General features: G+C 37.1%; 1 protein-coding gene across 2 annotated transcripts in view; it reads left to right on the plus strand.

The window, feature by feature from the left end:
- The first annotated feature begins 4,158 nt into the window (after window positions 1-4,158).
- The window catches only part of LOC137997270 (FACT complex subunit SPT16-like), a 47,503-nt gene continuing 28,392 nt past the window's right edge, over window positions 4,159-23,269 (plus strand). Inside the window, exons 1-18 of one of the 2 annotated variants that reach the window (XM_068843172.1) lie at window positions 4,159-4,230; window positions 4,594-4,768; window positions 4,888-4,998; window positions 10,039-10,203; window positions 10,493-10,552; window positions 10,782-10,874; window positions 12,063-12,131; window positions 15,403-15,480; window positions 15,670-15,756; window positions 16,082-16,149; window positions 16,852-16,957; window positions 18,009-18,075; window positions 18,810-18,900; window positions 19,474-19,547; window positions 20,925-21,037; window positions 21,175-21,240; window positions 21,890-21,931; window positions 22,988-23,050. In XM_068843172.1, coding sequence (XP_068699273.1) covers window positions 4,694-4,768; window positions 4,888-4,998; window positions 10,039-10,203; window positions 10,493-10,552; window positions 10,782-10,874; window positions 12,063-12,131; window positions 15,403-15,480; window positions 15,670-15,756; window positions 16,082-16,149; window positions 16,852-16,957; window positions 18,009-18,075; window positions 18,810-18,900; window positions 19,474-19,547; window positions 20,925-21,037; window positions 21,175-21,240; window positions 21,890-21,931; window positions 22,988-23,050 — 1,428 coding nt within the window. In that variant the 5' untranslated portion in view covers window positions 4,159-4,230; window positions 4,594-4,693. Of the gene's footprint in view, window positions 4,231-4,593; window positions 4,769-4,887; window positions 4,999-10,038; window positions 10,204-10,492; window positions 10,553-10,781; window positions 10,875-12,062; window positions 12,132-15,402; window positions 15,481-15,669; window positions 15,757-16,081; window positions 16,150-16,851; window positions 16,958-18,008; window positions 18,076-18,809; window positions 18,901-19,473; window positions 19,548-20,924; window positions 21,038-21,174; window positions 21,241-21,889; window positions 21,932-22,987; window positions 23,051-23,269 lie in introns of those variants that run through there. The other variant, XM_068843164.1, reaches the window with a different exon arrangement.

Here is a 23,269-nt window from a genome sequence, read left to right on the forward strand (position 1 = left end):
AATGAAAGCTATGAAACTTTAATACATCTCTGCGGGGGGTTGTGCAAAAAAAAAGCAATATGTTTGTGCAAATGCAACATTTTGCGATTAATATGCAAAAGTCTAGCACTTGCCAATGTGAACCATGCATTAGCAATAATCCTGTTTAAAAAACTAGGCCAAATCGTTAGTGAAAAGACATATACAGTGCCTTGCTTTTACATATTAAATTTGACCAAACTAATTAATACAGGTTTCCAAATTGAAAAAAAATGTCCGGGAGTACATAAGCCTGCGTTATCACGGAAAGTTGAAAACTGTCATCTGTACGTACTTCAAAGAAAACTCTCTTTCAGACAGTGTTGGAGTACGTAGTGTGGCTTTGCTTCTTCCAAACAACTATTCAAGAAAAATAACACGTTTTTGTGATAATCGTTCGTCGTTTTTGGCCGGGTTCATCACAAGGAAGCCTGATATTATTGCTATTACCATTAAATAATGTCAATCTTAATAGCAAAGGAAAGTCCACGTACTAACCCTTATCCTTGTCGTAAAAATAATCAAACCCAAGAGTGAATAATTCACTCTTGCCAAACCATCAAACGGGAAGATTTAGATGTTGGAATTAAGTGCCAGTGCTTTTTCGCGTCTTTTTCCCATAAATATAAGATACAGAGTTAGCTATTGTGTACATTAAAGACGATCGAGAAAGAAAAATAATAATAACAACGCCAAGCAAAGCGAAGTTATCAACTGGTGTTTGGCTTCGATAGCTTAGTTCCACCTTCACAGGCCAAAAATGAAACCACTGCCTAGTCGCATTACATTCCGTCTTGAAATTACAATTAAAAGGCTTTATGTAAGGTATATGCATAAACAGAAAGTGACTAAGTTGGGGTCGCTAAAATTACATTTACCCAAAAGTGACTAAGATGGGGTCTACAATTGGCCATAAAATAGACCTAAAAGGGGTAGGCGAAAATTGACCCAAGTAATCCAACCCCCCCCCCCCCCCCCTCAAACAGTTAGAGATTTTACTCATTGATTTTACTCATTGCTCGGTTTCGTGGTCAATTTTCTTGAATTTACAAAGGAACGAAAAGAGTGGTTCAAAAAGCGTTTTTGCACCGTAATTTGACCCTACCTCGTTGATACGCCCAAATGTCCCCACCGGGGAGAAACGGTGGTAAGGTTGATCAACATTTTTCTAGTGAAAACATGAAAGACATAAATTTGAACTATGGTTGTACATGTAATGAAAAATGATCATCGATGTTGCGAAAGAAGCTTGAATAAATCCAAGCCATCTGAGAGCGGGTCTGCACGTTGCGAGTTCATAAGCTATCTCGAACGCGGTGCCGGAATGAAACATCGAAATACCATAAACCCGGTTCAGGACTCGTTCTGACCGCGCACCGGTGGCTCAGTTGGTTGAGCATCGGGCTGTCATGCGGGAGGTCGCGGGTTCAAACCCCGGCCGGATCAACACTCAGGATCTTAAAGCAACTGAGGAGAAAGTGCTGCCTTTGTAATTTCATCTGCAAATGGTTAGACTTTCAAGTCTTCTCGGATATAAGGACTATAAACCGTACGCCCCGTCTCACAAATATCTTATATGTTCATATGTTCCCTGTGGGACGTTAAAGAACCCATGCACTATTCGAGAGGAGTAGGGGATAAAGTCCCCGGTGTTGTGGCTGTCCTGTTCTCTCCAGCAGAAGTGGCCGGCTTGGCGATGATGTCTCTAAAAAGGCTTGTGGTCTATAAGGCCACCTAAGCAGAAACAGCTACAAGTCAAAAAGGGACTTTGCCGAGTGCTGGAACATGTAGATGCAGATGTCCTTGAATTTGTTCCTGATAGTCCCTGGTTCCACTTCTCAGCCGTACTCGTAAATAGCCAACTGATTTACCTGCCGCTGTTGTGTTCTCTCGTTTTGTTGATTGTGTTTCATTGACCCTGAAAAGCCCATTTGGGGTGTGGTCAATTAAGTATGTATTGCATTGTAACTGTAAATTCCTACAGCTTCCTGCGATGCACGGTTACCAAGGCAGTTTTCTGAACAACGGCAGAAAGCGAGGAAAGTTTGTCTTTGGTTGACAAATGTTTGTGAAGTGCAGTTTAGAGGTGAATTGGAGAAATGATGGCACTATATAGACAATTTTTAAAAGCAATCGTCTCTTTGTAGACAACTGAAAAATGCAAGTGACGTTAATGGGATTTGACCCCATAACCTCTGTGATGCAAGGGCAGTGCTCTTACCAACTGAGTTGGCCTAAACATTTGTGTGTGCTTCTGCTGTGATGTCAGTAGTGAGAAATTTGATAGGAGCCTTGGCTAATAAACTGAAAAAGAGCAGCCTGTAAATAGTCATTTAACAATAATATAAACGTCTGAATTGGCTTATTATGCTAAGATTCCTGCACCCCTCCCCCCCCCCCCTCCCTTACAAGCACGTAATCGTTCATTATAATTATCATTATTTTTTCATCATTATCATCATCACTACTATTGCTATTATTATTACTATTATTATTATTATTATTAAATTATTATTATTATTATTATTATTATTATTATTATTATTATCATCATTATTATAAGTACAAACCAAGCTTGATGTAATTTGATAGCCCAGGTGAGTGCAATCCTGAGACAGATTATTCTTTGTGAAAAATGTTTTGACGATGTGCATGACGCCTACTTTCACTTAATTGAATGAGTCTTATCATCACCAGTATCATCATCATTAGCATTTTCATTATCATTGTTATCGTTATTATTACTGTTTACCTCACCATCAGCAGTAAGTTTAATTTGCTGGGTGCCTTTAATACAACAAACCTCAGCCATTAATTGGGGCTTACAGGCTCAATGTTTGCCTAAGGATGCCAGCTGTGCCTAAAATTACTATCATCTGAGTGCTTGCAGATATACCGGTATGTGGTATTTCCAAGTTGCTGAAAGACCCCTTGAAGCCGTTGTTAGGGGTCTCCAGAGCCCCCCCCCCCCAATACTATTGGCATGGTATGGGTAGTCACTTGTCTGATGTATCTGCCTTATCTCAAAAGCTACAATGCAACTCAAATTGTATTTGTTCACCTTCTCTGTGGTTTGCCTCAACCACATGGAAATAGCATGAAACAGCATTGTCAATCAGGGTCCACAAATGGTTACTTTTGTTGATTTGAATATGTAAGGTTGATTGTGCTGGTCCCAGTTCTGTCAGTGTGAATTGCAAGATCCAAGACATACCGGTAATCATCATGCATTCTCCACTCAGCAATGTGGTTCATGGTTCATATACTGATACTACTTTTCAGGGCACTTAAAACCACACCTCATGCACAGCTCCCAGTGTATCGGGTCTGGGCCACTTTGGGCACCCACTCACATTGTACATCAAAGTTTCCAAACGTTGTTGGCAAAAACCCCACATTGCTCATCCACACCCTGCTGGTCTGTCATATTTGTGCAGTGGGCATGTTCCTGAGCAGCAACTATTAGCCCTTCGGTTTTCTTTTTGAGCAAACCAGGGAAACCGCTCTTAATCCAATTCTAAGATTTTTCATGGGCAAAACTAGCCATCTACAGCAAGAATCATTACCATGCAGGGGCTTCTCCTTTCATTCAGGCACCTTCTACTCCTTGATCCGTGCCTAGTATTTCTCTCAAAGGTATTCCTTAAAACCTTCTTCCAGGGTGTGTCTTCAGTATAGCTAACTAGATAAAGTGTTTGCATATTCATTATCACTATTATTGTGAGAACTGAACAAGGCCCAATTGAAGGCATTTATGTCAAATGAATCCTGCATGTATGAGCCACAGCAAGTTAATAAACCCCAGACATGATTTAAGGACGGTGCCTACTATTGTTATTGCGCATATGTTCTGTGCCTCTCCAGATACTCGGGTTTCCATTCTCGTCACCAGAGCCTCGGATCGACCCAAGGCTCTGGGAAACTCTATGTACGAGAACATGCACTGTAGGGTTCCTATAGCCAAAAACTGGCTATTTGAATCTTATGGCGCATGCTCACTCCTCGTGCTAACATGAATGCACCAATCCGAGACTCTTTTTATTGTTCTTCACGAAAACCAATGAGAAAACACTTTGCTTCAGGGGTCCCCAGTCTCCCTCAGTCAAGAGAACAGCCCTGGGGTCGAGATTGCTTGGGTTTCCTATCGATGATGCTTACTAAAGCAGGGATATTTTTGTGCGGTTTAAAACTATACAGAGAGAGCAGATCTTTGTAAGTACTCTTGGTATCCAAAAAGAAAATTGGGCGTAACCATGCATTCTTTAGAGATAAATATATTAAGCTTCAATTTGAGAAAGAACGCCATACATTACTAAATGTATTTTAGAGCTTTTTACAAATATTGTTCATGAATTATCTTTGACAAATGCGTGGTCACCCCTAATCTTCTTTTTGGATTTCAATAGCACTTGCTAAGATCTAAATTTCCTCCATAATCATAAATCGGGGCAAAAATACCTTTGAAGTTAATAGTACGAAGGCACCGTCCTATCCACCGGAAACCTCCAGCGACCTTCGAGCCAGCGGTAAATCCCATCAAATGTAAATCTAAACGTACCTTTTATTGGCCAATAGGTTGGCGACGTCATGGATTAGGATTCTGTTCCCGCCATTTTAAGTCTTTCCTTGTATTTGGACATTTCATCGATGTAAATGTTTACGCCAGAGATTTAGCATGGCGGCCTCAAAAATCACCCTCGACAAAGACGCCTTTTTTCGACGAATCAAAAGGATTTATGACGCTTGGAAGGTAAAAATTTTACAGTGTTCCTCAGTCGGAGTTATCTCGATAGCCTCCTCTTGAACTTAAAATTTCTCTCGAGTCGACGATGAATCGAATTAATCGAATGCCTTGTCAATCGATTTCAGAAAGAGGAGGATACGGAAGAAAATGGTACGAATTTTCCCACTGTCGATGCGGTTGTTATTGCCGTTGGACAAGATGAGGATGTCCTATATAGTAAATCAACTGCTATCCAGGTAAAATGTCTCGTTAAAAGTCACATGGCCCGAGCTCTTTATATTACATTGTACATGAAGTAGTACTTTAACTTCCTTTGAAGGGGTTCTTTGTTGCTCACTTACTTTGACGTTTTGAATTAGGATTATCGCTACGTGCCAACGAAAAAGTCAATATAATACGTAGTTTGCAGATTTGTATCAGAGTGCCATTTTTGGAACCCAATAGTGGTTGTAATTTTTTATTTTGAAGTATTGTAGCTCGACAAATCAGATCATGTATCTTACAGGGTACCTCCATCAACATATTGGCCGATGTACCGTTCAGTATAACTGACATATCGACCAACTATTGAGCTTCCATTGATGTTGTCCGATGTATCAACCATGATCATATCGGTAGCTTATAATTTGGTCAAGTGCTGGTGGCACTTCAGCCAAATGTCGGTCCTGTATCAGTCGATAGTTGAGCAAGAGTCAGCCAATAAAGAATCTTCAACATTAATCAATGAACATTAGTCAAAGAACATCGACTGACAGATTACAGATATATACCTGACAGATAGTCGATTTAGCATCTGAAATATGATGGTGAAATGTTAGTACATTGTAATGTTGGGTGGATCGATTGATGGTCAATGGTCTTGCTGGACCAGTGGTCGGCTCTTATTGTACAGTCCATCAACACATTGGTCGGATGTCTGACAAGTGTTGATAGAATAAAGACTGACGTCTCAGCTGATACATCAGTCGATATGGACATGTGGTTCGAGTTCCCGCTGATATATCAGTTGACTAACGAATGGGAGACAATCAAGCGTCCATAATATGACGGTTAAATGTTGGTGATGTATCAGTGGATTTCAATGATTGACAGTCATGGGTCTCTATCGATAGACTACATGTAGTTAGCGGTCTACTCTCGGTCAATATAGTCAGCCGACAAGTCAGTGGAGTGTCCGTATATTGACTAATACATACAGTGTAGGTCGATATTTCGATCACCCTATAAGATACATGATCCAACTACTCTAAGTTAACAGTAACACAACCCTTGTGTGTGTTTTGCCATAATATTGAAAGTAATGCTGTAATTTTTTAATGGTCAAAATTTTAACAGGAATATGCAATAATTAGGTTGGATGAAATCAATCCCATTTACAAAATTAAATCACCAAAGTGTTTTCAGTGTGAAACAAGTCATAGGGAATCAAACTCTTTTGCATGACACATGAAAGTTGTTTCACTTGTAGAATTTTTATTTGCAAGATACAGCCATGAATTATAAAAAAAAAATTGTCAATTTGATTGTTTAATTGTGTTCTTTACAGACATTTTTAAACATATTTCCTTTGAAAATTAAACTAAAATATTCGCAACTCAGTGGCCACAAAACGAAAAACAAAGTGCTCTACTTGACAATGTCGAAATTGACAACAGTGGCCAATAAGAATGTGTGTTAGTTCAGTCTTGAGCTAGTTCATTCAATATAAAACACGCTGGTTTGAAAATAATTATTAAAAACACTTAAAGCAAGTGTACACAACACAATGCCACAGGGGGTCAAGTTCCTATTTTTTCCTATTTTTTGGCCTGCTTCCTATTATTTTTCTCCTATTTTTTCAAGAAATTCTTATCTTTTCCTATTTTTAAGGTCTTTCTTAGTGCAGAGGAACATTTTGAAATGTTTGAGATAAAATTCTCGATAAAATTGGTAAATTCTTTAGAAACAAAAAGAAAGCTTTCTGTCAAAAAAAATGCAGAGAATTTATAGCCTGTGTGAATGATAACCTTCTGAAATTCGTGCCCAGACTTTGTCAGTGTTTTCATGTTAACTTCTTCATTCCGTTTTTATGAAGCTGTACGGTTTGTAATAATTAACATGGATGAACACTGTTATAATCACATTGAAGTAGTGTGTACCCTACATTGTCAGATCCTCTATCACGATTATCTGCTTTCCCAATACAATCTCAATGAGCTTTTTTACCTGACTGTTTTCATACGCCTTTATATAGCACCCTAATGTTTTTGTTCAATAATTCTCAATGACATGTCATCCTGTGACCTGTTACTGGTCACAGGATGACAAGGAAAGAAAGAAATTTGATCGGGGGAGATTTTAATCACGTGCTACGCAACCACTTTTGAGCCGTGAGCGCGGGTCACGAAATCAACAAAACAATGCTGTAAATTGTAATTTTCATCAAGCTTCATCTAAACACTTGATTACCCTTGTGCCTAAAATTTACCCTTTCTTCTCAAAATCATTAACAAAAATATAATCGGCGAAGGGCTTGCCTGGGCTCTTCCCCTTGGGGCAATTAAGGGGAGAAAGTTACTTGCCCGAAGGGGAAATCTACATGTCCCAGACTACTGGACGGGAGTTTTTTGGAGCCCTGCTTATCCATGTAAAGTACTGTATGTGATTTAATTTGGCAGGTGAAGGACAAGTTTTCCTTAGTAAAAGTTTTAACACTTGTTTCTATGAGGGATGCATGCCATCTTGCCTGTTAGATATTAAATAAGGCAAGGGGGTTGTGGAACAGAGCTGCTGTTGGCTTTGTTAAGAGGATAGAATTCAGGGAAAGTTTCCTATTTTGTTCCTATTTTGGGATGAGAATTCCTATGTTTTTCCTATTTTTTTGGCCACTGTCTTTCCTATTTCCCTATTTTCTGAGTGTCATTATTTTGTCACTTGATGCCCTGAGGGTGAGTGATTAACCCATTGACTCCCAGGGGTTCCCCATTGACAAGTCTTGCCGGTTTAGGCCGGTTTGGGTGTCAGAGGGTTAAGGCTTGGGTGAGCCACCATATAGGACCCCTTGCAGAGAATTCAGAAACACCTATTCTTAATGAGTTAATCAAATTATGTGGTAAGTAATTGTAATAGACCTGCTTACAAGGCTAATTCATAAAATAGTATCCAAAGAGTAGGAGATTGATACCAAAACAAAGTAGGTGAAATTTCTTTAAGTACTTGTACATGTACACAACTCCCCATTTTGAAGGAAGATTTTTTCCTTTGCGTCCAATTATAGGTCATATGACCTGAATTTGAATGTTGTGAACGTTCTGTGCAACCAAGGATGCTTTATATAGCTAGGTGACATACATGTACAGTAGAACAATATATACATGTAGCTTCCTTTCTAACTTTTACTTTGGAATGAAGTGAACCATGCTAACATGCTTGAGTAGCAGACCTTTTGATCACTTTCTGTTTTTGCTGCATGTGGTACAGGTGTATGATGAAAAGCATTCCACATCACATCACACATGTATAGCTAACATGTACATTGTACCTACTGTTATCATTACCAGAAACAGCCAGTCACGTAACCGAAACAGTGAGCATGCTTTCGTTTTTTAGTAATTTAATCTCATCTCTAACAGCCATTTCACTTTCTGTTACATGTAGCTTTCATTTAATCTCCTTTTGTGATATACACGTACAGTACAGTGTTTGGAATTATTTGCTTTCATTTGATTATTTCATGTCGGTTCTCCATTACTCAGAACTTTCACTGGCCAGAATGGCTAGTTTAGTACAAAATAATCTTGACCAGCCAAAACGGATTTTTTAGTAGTCCAGGGCTAGTTGGTTTTTTTTAGTCCCTAGCCCTGCCAGTTAAATTACTTGTTCCTTCCATTGCAGAAGGAATGATGTTACACAAAATGCACATTTTACAACAACAGCAATTGTTGAAAAATGAAAATTTAAAAGTCCATAAATAATATCCAAAGAACAAACCTACATGTAGAAGTACCTGTAATCCAGACTAGTTTGTCATGTGGTTTATATCCAGAGTGAGACAGTGAGGCGGACTGTAGTCAATACTGGGAGCAACATACAATGTTATGTTTTGAGAATTGTACTCTTGTGCTCTCTCATTCTGCTAGTTTTATTTGCTTTGATAGTGTAACAACACCCATATCTGTTCTTTTCGAAATTTTTTAATGCAACATTTCCCTTTGTCATTTGTTTGTAGTGTGTAAACCACCATGGCAGCAGCAAAACAAAGGTCAAGGAACATCGTTGTTTTACCAATACAGAGAGAATCCTAAACATTCATTAAATCTGTCCTAGACCTAAACAACAGTTTTAAGTCCTAATTTTACGATTGGTAAATGGTTAGTGTTGTTTCTGTATTGGTAAAACAATGACCTGTGACCTATGACCTGTCATACCTGCCCCCATTGCAGGGTAATCAAAATGCTAAACTAAAGTACTACACATAGCATTATTTCTTATATTTCATCCCATTTCTCCTGGTTAACATATTACCCTAAAAGTGATCTTCCTGATTGTCCCATTCCTCGAAGGAACCCTCATATTCAATTTTTAGCTCTCCCATTAACATACTGCTATACTCTTCGGAAGATGTACAAAGAATGTCATGCAAACATTTCCATTGTTTTAGAAATGATGTGTAGATCTTCTCACTTATGGTTAATTAATTAGGAAAATTAGAACAATACTTGTTGCATGTACATACCAGTATGCCATGGCTCAATTTCTTTCCTGGTTCAACGAAGGTAAAATGTAAAGTAACTTTATTTAACGTCGGTAGTTCCTTCTTCTACGAGGCTGGTATCAATGGAAGCCGACGGTGCACCCTTTACCCCCCTCCCTCTGTCAGTGCTCTGTTTTACGGGAATTGAAAGCTATAGCTACAAGCTACAAGGACTTCTTGCTGCGAAAGCCGCGCTCTAGCCAACTGAGCCACAACTGCTCCTACATCTTTTAAACCTTCAATTTTAATTTTCCTTTGTTTCAGATGATGATAATTAATATTGGACAAAGAAAAATCAAACTGTTTTGAAAATTTTTAAACCAAAAAAAAAATTGAACCACATGACATATATGTACATTGTGTAATGTTAAGGGTATTTTGGGAAAAAAAATGTACTTACACTTACACAATTTTCAAGGTACATGTGATTAAAATAAATGCAATGATAAAGTAATATTATTAAGTAGAAATTATTTTGATTCCTTTTATCTGTACAATTTTACTCCAAAATGTATGTATTACTTTTCTTACGGTTGTACTTTAGCAATGGTTATTTGGTTATGAGTTGGCCGATACTGTGATGATACTCTGTGAATCGTCAGCCCACTTCTTAGCAAGTAAGAAGAAAATAGACTTTCTCAAGCCACTACAGGACATGCAGAAGAAAGCCACCCTTTCTCCGTCAATTGAACTTCATCTTCGAGACAAGGTTAGAAACGTTAGATTTGGTTATGGGAAAGGTTGAGAGAAGTTCATTATGCTCTTCACCTACATGTAGTTTACATGGCGTGATTGTTTGTGAAAATAAAATAAAATAAAATAAATACATTTGTGTGCAGGTATATTAGCGAAAAATGTCGCACTTTCAAATTGCTCAGTGATATGAAGTTACATGTATTGTCAAATTTATTTTCCAAAGCCTTTGAACAGGATAAAATTTTAACATGCAAATTTAACTATAGTCATGTACATTAATCCTCACCTTTTCCTTTTTACAGACTGATCAAGACAAGGAGAATTTCCAAACACTTGTTAAGTCAATAAAAAACAGTAAATCGGTAGGTACAGTGTGTATGTCTTTAATTACGTTACAATGTAAAGTATGTGTATGTTAACAGCTTCTTAAATTTTGGAACAACAGGTCAATCTTTTTTTAAATAATTATGTGATATATAGTTTTATTGTTGAGAATACTGTACATGTAGTTGAATTAGTGATGTTTTTGTTCTTGGTTTTAAAATGGTTCCTTATAAAAATTAGTATTGTGGATTTTTATGTTTTTTCTAGGGAAAAACTGTGGGAATATTTGTCAAAGATAATTTCCAGGGACAGTTTGTTGATGAATGGAAAAAGGCATTCGATAAGGAGGCATTTGAGAAGGTCAGAGGAGAGTTTGTCATTGATCTATTCACTTCAGTAAATGGCCGTTGTAAAGTTTGGAAACAGTTTATTTGACTGGTGTTCATTTTTCTTTTTTTATTACATCTACAGTACCAATCAGATTTTCGTTAACTGCACATACGCAGTTTATACGCATATAAATATATTGTACACATGTGAACACGTATAAATGCATATCCTTACACTTCTGATTTGCCTTTGTTATTCAGAGCCATAAATTTCCTTTCTGTTGTATTACTGTGTAAAACAAAGACCTTTTGGATCTGGAAAAAACCACGAGCTGATAAAATTTACATCTTGCAATAGCTATCATGTTCCAAATGCGCAAGTTGCTTTGCTTCACGAATTTAGTGGATAACAAGCAAACTCAATTCAATGTTTATGAATCAGAACGAAAAGGAAAATGTTTCTTGAGTTCCGCATTTAAATGCGTGTACCATTCACCATTCAAATTGGAGTACTGTAGAACTTTACTTCGCGAATTGCATGTTTATCAATGGTGCACCTTTTTGTGGAATTAAAAACTTTTTTATGAAAAGAAGCAACCGCAACAAATGGTAAACATGTCTATTGGCAAGCATGGGCAAGTCTATAACGCGCTTTCAATTCAGTTACTGTGTTTTCATTCACATTCACTTTTTCGAGCAATGTGACCAGCATTTGTACTGTTAAAAGTGGGCATCGATTGCAGTATTTAACAATTGACAAAACTAGAGGGGAACTGAATTCAGTGTCCGAACCATTCACAACCTATCAAGATTTGCATACGACTCGCAACAGAAGATGAAAGATGAACCGTGGGTTCGTATTCCAAACACGACAACTGTTTACAAACGCGTGTCTTCATCTTGTAGTTCATTCTCATGTACAGTACTATTTTAGTGCTGTCAAGCGATTCTTTAAAACAATTACTCGCCAACAATAGCCAAAGAATAAGCTACAGTGTAGCTAATGAGGCAGATGCGTTTTTCGGTATACGCATATTATAAGTGTATCTTTATACATGAATAGGCGTAAATGCGAATACGCGTATGGTTATACGCACTTACACATATGAATACATACATGTTTTGCGGTTAACTTATTTCTGAGCGTTACTGTACATACATCAATAATAAAACTTACAGTCACACCCCCAAACAATATTATTGTTCACTTCCTTAACAGGTTGATGTCAGTAGTCCTGTAGCTTATCTCATGTCAATAAGAGAAGATCAAGAACTAAACCATGTCAAGGTATCACAATAATGGTAGTATCCAAATGCGGGGCCGAGGTCGGGGCCGAGGTCGGGGCCACGGCTGGGGCCGGGGCCGGGGCTGGGGCCGTGGCTGGGACCGGTGTCGGGGTCGGTGTCGGGGTCGGGGTCAGGGTGTCTTCTTTTCCTAAATTTTGTTTCATTTTGTCGTCATTCTCGAATGACTGTCATTTATGGTGGCAATTAGTCAAAAAAATTGAGGAACCTACGGAAGCTATGAAAGCTCTTAATGGGCATTTTAGTTTTTCTTAAAATCGTACTTTACTTTTTTGTCTTTCCGACAATCGAAGTTTGTTGTTCGAAATTAAGAGAATTTCCGAAATTGCTAAAATTGGAGTTTATGGAATACACGCTAACTGCCAGACAGAGTCCCATGGTAATATTCACTTCGTTAAAAGAAAAACAACAGTTCCACAGTTCCACGATGATCGTCACGCAGTCATGCAACATTCTTTTTGCTTGTTTGTTCGTGTTGTTGTCAATGTTGTTGTCTGATTTACCACAAACGGTTTGTAGTAAAGTCAGTCGCACAGGAACTTGCTAGCCAATTCTATTCAGACTTCAAGGGATCGAATCCAATTTTACGAGAAAAAGCACAACCACACTTGGAAAAATTATTTTGCGAAAACAAGCAACTGGGAATGTGTGCGTGACGACCATAGTGGAATTATGGCTATGTTTTGTTTCATTTTAATTTTATTGCAGAGACGTTTCTTTCGCAGTAAACATAAAAATGTGGTTTTAAAATGTGGAGCTCAGCGAGTCTTCAGTGTCTCTACACTGTAGGTGATTCGCACCTATGTACGAGGCACTACTTTAAGGTGAGATCACGCCACTGAGGATTCTGTAGATTTTCAGATTTTTATTCGTACTAGCTGCTCGATCAATATGTCGTTGAACTAGTCGACTGAAAGGAAAATATTACAGAAGTAGATTAATCTTTTGGAATGCCGGCGATAGGCTAAAAGAAGAATGCAACTGATTTCTTGAATATATTACAATTTGTGTCTTCTAATCTACACGATCTTTTGGTTTGATTTCTTCTATTGATTGTCTTTAATTTGCGCGTTTGCAGTTTGTTTCGATTTACATGTATATATTTCTGAATTTCTAATTAGTTGTCACCTTTCAACTCATGCAAACTTGCTGTGGTAAATAAAATTGCAAATATAGTTGCATACATTAAAACAATTAAGCGACATAACTTAACGCGCGAAGCGCGAATCACAGGGTTTAACGTATTATATTTCAGTTGGAAATTCTTTTCGAAAAAAGCAAAGGATGTCCCCTTCGAAGCTTCCGTACATTCCTTATATTTTTTGACTAATTTCCAACATAGATGAAGGAAAGATGCCGAACATTAGAAAATAACAGTATGGGAGAATAACTACAAAAATTGAAACGAAAAAATTTTGAAGAAAAAAAATAGACACCCTGACCCCGACCCCAGCCCGGCCCCGGCCCTGTGTTTTGGCTACTACCCAAAATAATATTAACATCAAAAGCAGCTGTTTTGTATTTTTGCAGAAAAGAAAATGTGAGCTAAAGAGTGAAAGCAAAATTTTGTGTGATGTGTAATTATGTAAAGGTGACAAGACAGTACTTCAATAACCTTTTTATAATACATGTAGAATACAAAAAGATGATTTGTTTGTTGACTATTTTTACAGTATTTATTTTACGTTAATGTGTTATGTTTTATGTTAAACATGTGAGCTACTATATAGACAAGAACATTAACATTGACTCAAGTTGGCATTAATGAGGGAGCACTGCCTTACGTTAGGTAATAGCCTGTGCGACTACCAGTGATTTTGTGACAAAGGAACCTCACATGTATCTCCTCAGCACTGTGAGCTGAATGCAAATCAGCATGTGCTGGATTGGAAAAGTATTGGTTTGCAGGCAATATTCAAAAGGCAATGGAGCCAACAAGCTTGGGAAAAGCAGAGCTTTCATTAGAAGCTGGCAACCGGCGAATTCCTCCAGCTAGTCGTTAAGTTTTTGCTGCCTACTTTCCTTTATAAGTTACAAGATTTTTTTTCTCACCGTTTCAGCTTGATCCATTTATTTTAATTCTGTAAAACAACTAGAATATCAAGAAACCTTTTGCTGTATGTTCTGCTTCTTTTTCGACGTTGGATATTTTTGTAAATTCCTACGTGTAGTTCCGTTCGCCTTAGCCTCTTGCCAACATGATTCTTTGTAGTGTGCCATGTTGGATGAGTAGTCTGTAGAGGAGAAAGACTGGTGCCAAATGTTGCACATTCACTACGTCCCTCCAGTTTTCCATGTGTTGTTTATCAAAAATGAAAGACACAAGATAGTGTGCAGCTGGAGGTGATATTTTGTCATATTTCAAGAAGAGATCGAGATTGCAAAAAAATTGTTCTCTAACCTGGCTATGTGCAACTACTATGTGTTAAGAAATATTTGTGAGTGATGTGGTTGCCTAGATTGCTTGAAATGCCATTTCTGAGCTCCTACTGTACATGTAGATTTCAAAATTTTCTGGTTGAGCATGCCAGAACTCCTTAGGGAAAAGGGATCTCACAGTCCCTTTCTTGCCACAGCTGCTTACATGTACTTCACAAAACCAGCCATTTACCAAAAAACTTATTGAAACCCCTGGGAAATTTACCACACCACACAGGAGTGACCCAACTTTATTTCTAATCAGTGGCTATAACAAGGCCCCAACCTGCAGCTGGACTCCATGGGAAGGGAGGGAGAGAATAAAAATTACACATGTTCATGGAGTACTAATGATGCTGAACAACAGAACATAAAATTACCTCAAAATAGTTTAATGTATGCTTTTATACATGTACATGTAGCTATAGGCAAATGTCTGCTGGTGTAGCCAGTCAGCAGACCTGTACTACGAGCAAGCTTAGCCTTGAATAGTGTTTTGAAAAAAAACACCAATGTTGTGGTCATAATAACCTGCTTGAGCGAGAACAAACCCGGAAAGTTTAAGCTACAGCTGTAGAATGCCTCTGTGAAGCCTTAGTGCTTACTACATTGTAACCTTGGCAACTTAATAGCGCCATGATCCATTAACTACATTTTACTTGCGAGACAGCTCAATTGCCTTTTATGATGTCATGAAGAAAGGTCAACTTAAGTTGTGTTACAATGACATTACAAGGGTAGTTCAGTGCTTGGAAAAGACAAAATTAATGTAATTTTATCCTTTTTGAAATGATAATTTTGTGAAATTGACATAATTCTGTTGTCATTTGCCATAGAAAGCTGCACAAGTCTCATCTGAGATTTTTGTAAAATACTTCAAAAAACAGATAATGGAAATCGTCGATGATGAAAAGGTATTAATTTTTAATAGATTTTTTTCCAAGATTGGTTACCTAAATTGCATGCAAAATGTATTCATAGATTTTGTATGTATTGATCAAGTTGACACTCTTTACATGTACACCAACAAGATTCTGAACAGTTTACCAGTACTTTTAAAAGTTAATATTGAATATACCATAATACAGTTTATCTACTCCTAGAGAGTTAAACACTCAAAAATTGCTGATGGGATTGAAGCAGCCTTGGATTCCAAGAAATTTCTACAACCTGGGATGGATTCCAGTCAAGTACAAATTACCTCCGTTTTTTTGTTTTAAGTTTATTTTATGTTATTTAAAAATGTATTTGTTGTTGTTGTTAATTATTTTGTCTGCAAAAGTGAAGTGGCTACAATGTACAGGTGTAAGTTGTGAGGTAAATTATGAGGTAAGTTATGAGGCACATTATTTTGCATCATATTATCAACATTGGTATTGGGGAGGGGGGGGGGGTGGGGGTAAGGTAAGGACCAATGTATTTTTGTGAGTACATGTCAAATGATGCTCAAGATTGTAGGTCTGATCGATGTTGGTAATTAAAGACTGACTTGAAAGTTCTTTTTTTTATTTTAAGGTGGAGATGTGCTATTCACCCATTGTGCAGAGCGGTGGAAAGTTTACGCTAAAGTTCAGTGCTGTCAGGTATTGCTGAAATAATTATCCTTCATTTTTACATGATCTCACAAAGGCCATGTTGGTTTCTTTACACAAAGAAACAGCTACCATGTTGATGTCCAACATTAATCTTCATACATTCAATTTATTATCCGGTGATAACACTATCATTCTCTCTTTGTTTTAGTCAGAAAACACAATGTCATGTTCAATAAATGTTGAGTTAAATGGAAAGGTCTTCGAAGTGTTAACGTGATAGTATTAATGTTGCAGTGTTGAAAAAAACTGTTTTTCCCTTCTGAATCACTATTAAGCGTACAAATGTACATACACGTACACTTGATTGCTCACTTATGCTCCTCCCAAACATGGCATAAAGGCAGTGCAGTGCTTATGTTACTGCGTTATTGGGTGAGCTAGAGCTCAAGCTGTAATATGGTATTGAGGAAAATATTGTCAACATGCTATAATAGTGTGGAATAATAATGTATTTCACTATTTCTGCCAGCATTATTTTTGCAAAGGTGTACTGCAGTATGTATAACGTAGTTGATTTGCTCTAAAGTTTGAGTTTTCTTAAATTGGTTTTTATAATTGTATTACAGTATGTTCATGTACAAGTCTTGCATATATTGTTTTACAGAGTTACTTTGTCTGAGATTTCTCAAAAGAAAAGGAATTTGACATTTTGTTGTTATCATCCTTTCCATGCTTTTCATTTTCTTACAGCAATGATGAGAAGCTTCACTATGGTACAATAATATGTTCCCTTGGTGTACGATACAAGTTTTACTGCTCAAACATTGTGAGGACAATGCTGTATGAGCCAACAGAGGTACAGTACACGTACATTTTGTATGGATTGTGGAATTGCTCTCATAGTGGAATGAACCAAGATTTGTGTTGTATGGACATCCTTGTTGTTGTCTTCATGAATGTTAAACTCATACATGTACATCTTTACATTTTATGGAAGAGCAACATGTATTGTACATGTAAGCGCGACAGTATGTGTTTAACTCGGTCTCATATCTAGTAAGCATCTTTTTTTCATATTGAATAATACTTGTACATGTACCTGTGAATATCTGCCTACTGTTAGGCATTTATTGCATTAAGTTCTCTCTACTGGCCTTTACAATAAAACAAGGCCAGTGGGACACTGGAAACAAGATAAATGGCTCATCTCGCCGCAATAAGTTCAGTGGGTCATGAGTGGGAAGAGTATCAGTTGAGAGCGGTGTTATGTGTGGAGGCTGTAGCTTTGTTTCCAGCTTAGGAATCCTTCTTCCTTTGTACTGTGGTTGTCATTGCTAAGCAATTGTAACTACCATATCAAGCTAGATAATGAAACTTATACATGTAGCTAGGTAGTTACTGTCTCTATTTCATTGTCCACGAAGTGTCATGTACTGTAGTTTGACACACTCATCAACATGGTTATGTGTACTTTGAATTACATTTGTTAAGGCAAAATAAGCTGTGTTGTAAAGTTGTTGATAAGTACAGTAATTAAATTCTTTGTCTTGATAATAATGCCTTTGTTTATTGTGTGTACCCAAGGCTGCTGCCTAATGGTCACCCGGTCACCTGGGGCACCTTATTTGTGAGCGCAGGTCACCAAATTTCTGAACAAGTATCCCGAATGGGTGCCATACTTGATTCATCCTCACTCTCTTGTAAATTAATTTTGATCCCAGTTGGAATTAATTAATTGTCAGAGTGGGCTCTTGAAAAAGTGACACGGGCTACTAACTTTTAATGTTGGAAGGCCGAAGGGCTCCCAGAAAATTTTCTTAGGCAGCAGCCCTGTATGTACATGTACCTGTGTACATTTATTTACTTTAATATTACTGAGTAATTCTGTTGTGGTAACTTTATTGCAGGTACAACAAGACAGTTACAATCTACTTCTTGCAACACTGGATGTTATCTTGGACAAATTAAGACATGGTAAGAGTTGTGTTAAGATTCCTTTTAAACCCCATTCAGCATACATGTAAGGAAGCATGCTAAACCTTTGACAAGGTTACACTTGTACCTTTTATACAACCTTTTTTATAGGGTTCAATTTATAATAACACCCTTTTTTTCCTGAATGAAATGTTTTGATGCCTTTTTATTTTTGGGCAGGATGTACATGCTCTGCACCTGTTTGCTATCAATTGCGTTCAATGAGTAGAAAAACGTAGTACTAATGCATGCAGATTCCGGTATCAAGAGATTTTTTTAGACAACCAACTGACCGACCGACTGATCCTGAGACACATGTTTGGCATCCCTGCAGGTTTTGCAGGGGTGAATGACATAGGAGAGAGTGCCTGGGATTGAGACACACGCTTGTACATGTACGTTTTACCATGAATTGGTATCAAACACACTCCAATATAACCTTTGCTTACTGGTACCACTAGGTTACACTGTATTTCTAAAACACTGTTACTATTCAAGTCCAATTTTTACTGTTCATATTTCTCTTTGTGTAAACTATTTTCTGTCATCCTACGTGTATTCTCAAATATGTGTATATGTATGCCCAATCAATATGCTGACCTAAATTATTCTTTTTCTGTGATGGTTGCATTTGCAAGTGCATAACCATTTCATAGACATGGAGAGTTTGTAGGATTGCATGTGTATGTTAGAATTTAAATTTATTAGAATTTAAATCAATTATTGATTTTTAGGAGTGAAACTTTGTGATGTATATAATGCTGCTCTTGATCATGTTACAAAACAGAAACCTGATTTCCAAGCCAATTTCGTGAAAAATGTAGGGTAAGTTAAAAGTATTTAAATAAAGTGTGTCATGTGAAAAGTACTTGTACAACTGAAACTAGTATGTACAGTCGTTGACGTTATTATAGGGAAAAGGGTACTACTGTACATGTACCTGGCTACCCCTTCGTCTTGTGACAGGTTCACAGTGAATTTTAGGTACTACATGTATCTCCGTTGCTACACGTATGCCAAAAAAGCCTCTTTGCAAGGTAATGATACAGTGAGCACAAAAAGAAGCTTGCTTCTTTAATTGTGACGGGTTCCTCTTTGCTCTGTGCAACGTGATCTCACTATCATGTAAGAAAACTTGTTGCTATTTCTGATTCTTCATGTCTTTGAGAAGTTTGGCAGCAACCTACATGTACCTGGAACAGTTCATTAGTACATGTAACTCTAGCTGATTTCTGTCAATTGATATACATGTATATTAGTGTATACTTATGCAGTAATAACTTGCCATGTATGCAAAAGTTTGTGTGGAAACAAGACATCTACTTGTACGTAGTTGTTGTTGAATTTTTTTTTTAAATCTTTATTAAAAGTCGGCATTTTTTTAATATTTCCTTCAAGGTTTGGAATGGGTATAGAATTTAGGGAAGGCTCCCTTTTAATAACTTCAAAAAACACCCATCTAGCTAAGAAAGGTGAGGATAGTCAGATTATTGTAGTTTATAACTGTTCTTAATCATATTATATAAAAAATGGCCGAATTGAATAAGGTTTATGAATGGTTATGCATTGTAAATTTCCCTAATCACGTTTGTTTTGTTTCCCCTAAAGAATGAAACCTTCTGGCTTTCGGCCTTTTGTATGTGTTGTAGACAAAGGTGTAATAAGCGGATTTAACCTTTGAAAGAACGGATCAAACCAAACATGAACTCAACAGATTTTAATCTCATTCCATGAGCTCCTTACCTGTAGTACACTGGGGTCTATGTTAAACTTATGTCACAAACACTACAAAAGGAAAGTAAAAAACAGAGTAGTCTACATTTTTTTAACTACAACATATACCCAGGGTAACTTACTGATAAGTATAAGGCCCTGTGCAAATGGACGCAACATTGTTGGGTGTTACAGTATATGTTGCGTCCACTTGCACACCCTTTTGCATATTGTCATGTGCTGTTTGGAGTTGTCGCAAAAAGTTTGAAACTGGTCAAACTTTTGAGCCAACAACTCCCAACATTTCTGTTGTTCTGTGAACACCGAAGCGTAGTATTTGCAGTGCACTTCCTCAGCTCTTCCAACATTAATTTTGTTGGGGCCATACACACACATTACATTATGGTCTCCATGGAGGTAGCCATGCATAAATTGTAAGTTTACAAAGTCTTATGGGTCATTCCTCCCCATAATACACTGCATGTCCTTATATTGTTGGATGTTGTTGCACGGTTTGCACACCACAACAACAGCTTGCAACATCTGCTGAACCAACAACTTCCAACAGTGTTGGAGTTCTTGCAGAGCTTAGGATGCCAGGATTTTTCATGAACTTCATGTGACAGTAGATAAATTATATACATGTTGTGGCCTAATCTTTCAAATTTGTATGTGCACATGTAACAATAAAATTGTCATGTTTGTGTGAAAGGATTACTTAATTGTTCATAACAATACAGCTCTGCTGTATTGACCACACTGTCGTTAAGTCAATGTGACAAACCCCCAGTTTGGAGGTCCCATGATTTATGAGTCAATGAGTCATGAGTCAATGAGACTCATGCACAGTCAATATACACGTAGCAATAATTTATTGATTAAGCCTAAGCCCTTGTTTCAGTGATTAGGCCTAAGCACTCTCTGAAATTTTAGCTTTCATTATATGGGTTAGGGTAACTGCATTGATTCGTTGATTCATTGACTCATGAATAAATACTTGATACTCCCCAGTTTGAGATTTTCCATGAAGACCTCACTGTCAGTTAGTAAAATTAATAGGTAACACTAAGCTTCTCAACTTTTGTTATGAAACACCATTACATCATGTACAGTATATTAATTTTGGTTGTCTTTAGGGATGGTTTTCAATGTGAATGCTGGTTTCTCTGGCCTGGTTAACGAGAACGCCAAAGAAAGTGAAAACAAAAGCTATGCTCTTTTTGTAGGGGATACTGTGCTTGTTAATGAGGTATGTTGTGTGATTTGTACACACAATATTTCATGTGTAGATTGAGGTGAATGACACTCTACAGGACAACGTGTGTAAAGTAAATTAGAAGTGTTAAAACAATATGCGTAATAGCTTTTTTTTTTTTTTTTTTTCAGGACTCGCCTGCCACATTACTCACTCTAGCTAAGAAAAAGATAGCAAATATTGGTATCTTCCTCAAGGTCTGTGTTTGTAAGGTTTGGCCAATGTATGGAGCATGATCTGCATGTAAATTAATGTATTTGTGATGTGTAACTGTGATGAACCTTTTACTTGGAATATGTAACTCAAAGAACAACTGTCATGTTCTTATGCAGTACATGTACATGTGAACCTGTTGGTTTTCAAGACTCTCTTTCATTGGTGTCTGCTTTTTCTTTCCTATACTGCTATATCGTTTTACTCTATTTTGTTTGTTTGGGTTTTCCCTTTTTTGTTTAATTTGCCTTACAGTTCATTACACATTTTTGTACACGTACATTGTCTATTAAATCATAAAAAGTGATCTCTTCTGAATCCCTATTCATTCTTTTTGATCTTCATTCTTTTAGCATTAGGAAACGTTTTGTGATACAGTGTGCGTGCAAGTCTCATTTGATTCCCAAATAGTTTAGTTTCTTTCATAATTGTAACTACGCCATCTGCTAGAATGTCACTTGTGTGATATATTAAGTGATATATTTTGTGAGATGTTTGTAGGCTTTGTCAGGGTCTCCAAAATGATCACATTTTAATGATGACAAAATTTACATTTATGTTCACAACAACACAATTTCTTACCTTGTTACATGTACATTAGTGATAATGTTCCCTTTGCCTTGTTTATGAAAGGATGAAGAATCCGAGGGAGATGATCAAAAGGAAAATGGAGAGGTTTGTTGTGTTGTGTGCTTTCCACTCTGACACCCAAAACAGGTGCAATTAAGTGCAAAGAAACTTGGGTGTGAAACGGAAAGGAGAAGTTACATGATCTTGCAGAGCAATCATGATTATTACAGCATTTTTTTCACTGCTAGATATTAATAATATTATGTGCTGCTAGTGTGAATTTATCTTGTGCTCATATCAGTATGTGCATCTATGTTTTGGCCAAGTGAGAAAAGGTCTTGAAGAGACAATTTGAAACACATTATGATTTAACCAAGAGACTGACAGTCAAAGTGGTGCTAAAAGAAGAGTACAGTAGGCAAGGGTATTGGGGACTCAGATTTACTGTACATTGTACAAATGTGTGGTGATATGTACAGGTAACTTTCTCAATGTGCGAGCAAGCGGAATTCTGCGAATCCTGCAATCTGTTTGGCTCTGGGAGCAGGCAGAATTTTTCTATCTTGTCTGCCAACCTGGGCAGAATCCTAGCCCTGGTTGCATGAGCTTGTGTAATGACCTTAAATTTCAATTTTTTGACACCAAATCTGTTTACATACAGAAGTAAGTGTTTCAAAACAGATTTTTTTATCAGACAATAGGTGTGGAAATAGAATTCAAGTAAAAATATTTCTCATTGGAATGTTCAATTTGTAAATTGCTTACTGCATTAGCTATCATGCACAGTGGAAGTAAACAATTAAAAAAGTGATTCAGAGAGGAAGAGAGAGAGAGAGAGGGAGTGACCTTGGTCACAGTTTTTTGTAATACGGGCCAACCCTTAGCTGGCAAATAACATTATTGATGCTGAAAGTTAATTAAATTATATTGACTCTGTAAAACATCTTTATCCAGGTAATTGGTTTGGTATCAGCAACTTTGTTGAACTTTTACCAAAGAACTTACACTGGCTTTTTGCAAAGAACTGTCTGAAGTGTGATTGTAGTACCTTTATTCAGCTCTTTTTATGTCACCTTGTCACTTTGTTTGTCAACCTCATCACTTTCTTGCAATGCACTGACTGGAGTTTTTTTGTGGTGTTTACTTTTTTTGTCTTCTCAGGCTGAAGAAGATCTTCTCTTGGGTCGAGAAGGAAAAGGAGCATTACTTGAAAGCAGAACAAGAGTAAGAATAGTATTAATTATTATTATTATTATTATTATTATTATTACATGTATTATTATTATTGTTATTGTTATTGTTATTGTTATTGTTGTTGTTGTTGTTGTTGTTGTTGTTATTGTTATTGTTATTTTTATTGTTAATAGTTGTAAAGCTTTGAGTTACTACTACTATGGCATATGGCATAAAACCTAGTAAAATCTTTCATTCTCTTTATCACTC

This window comes from Montipora foliosa, chromosome 1 (genome assembly GCF_036669935.1).
Source record: "Montipora foliosa isolate CH-2021 chromosome 1, ASM3666993v2, whole genome shotgun sequence".
Taxonomy (NCBI): Eukaryota; Metazoa; Cnidaria; class Anthozoa; order Scleractinia; family Acroporidae; genus Montipora; species Montipora foliosa.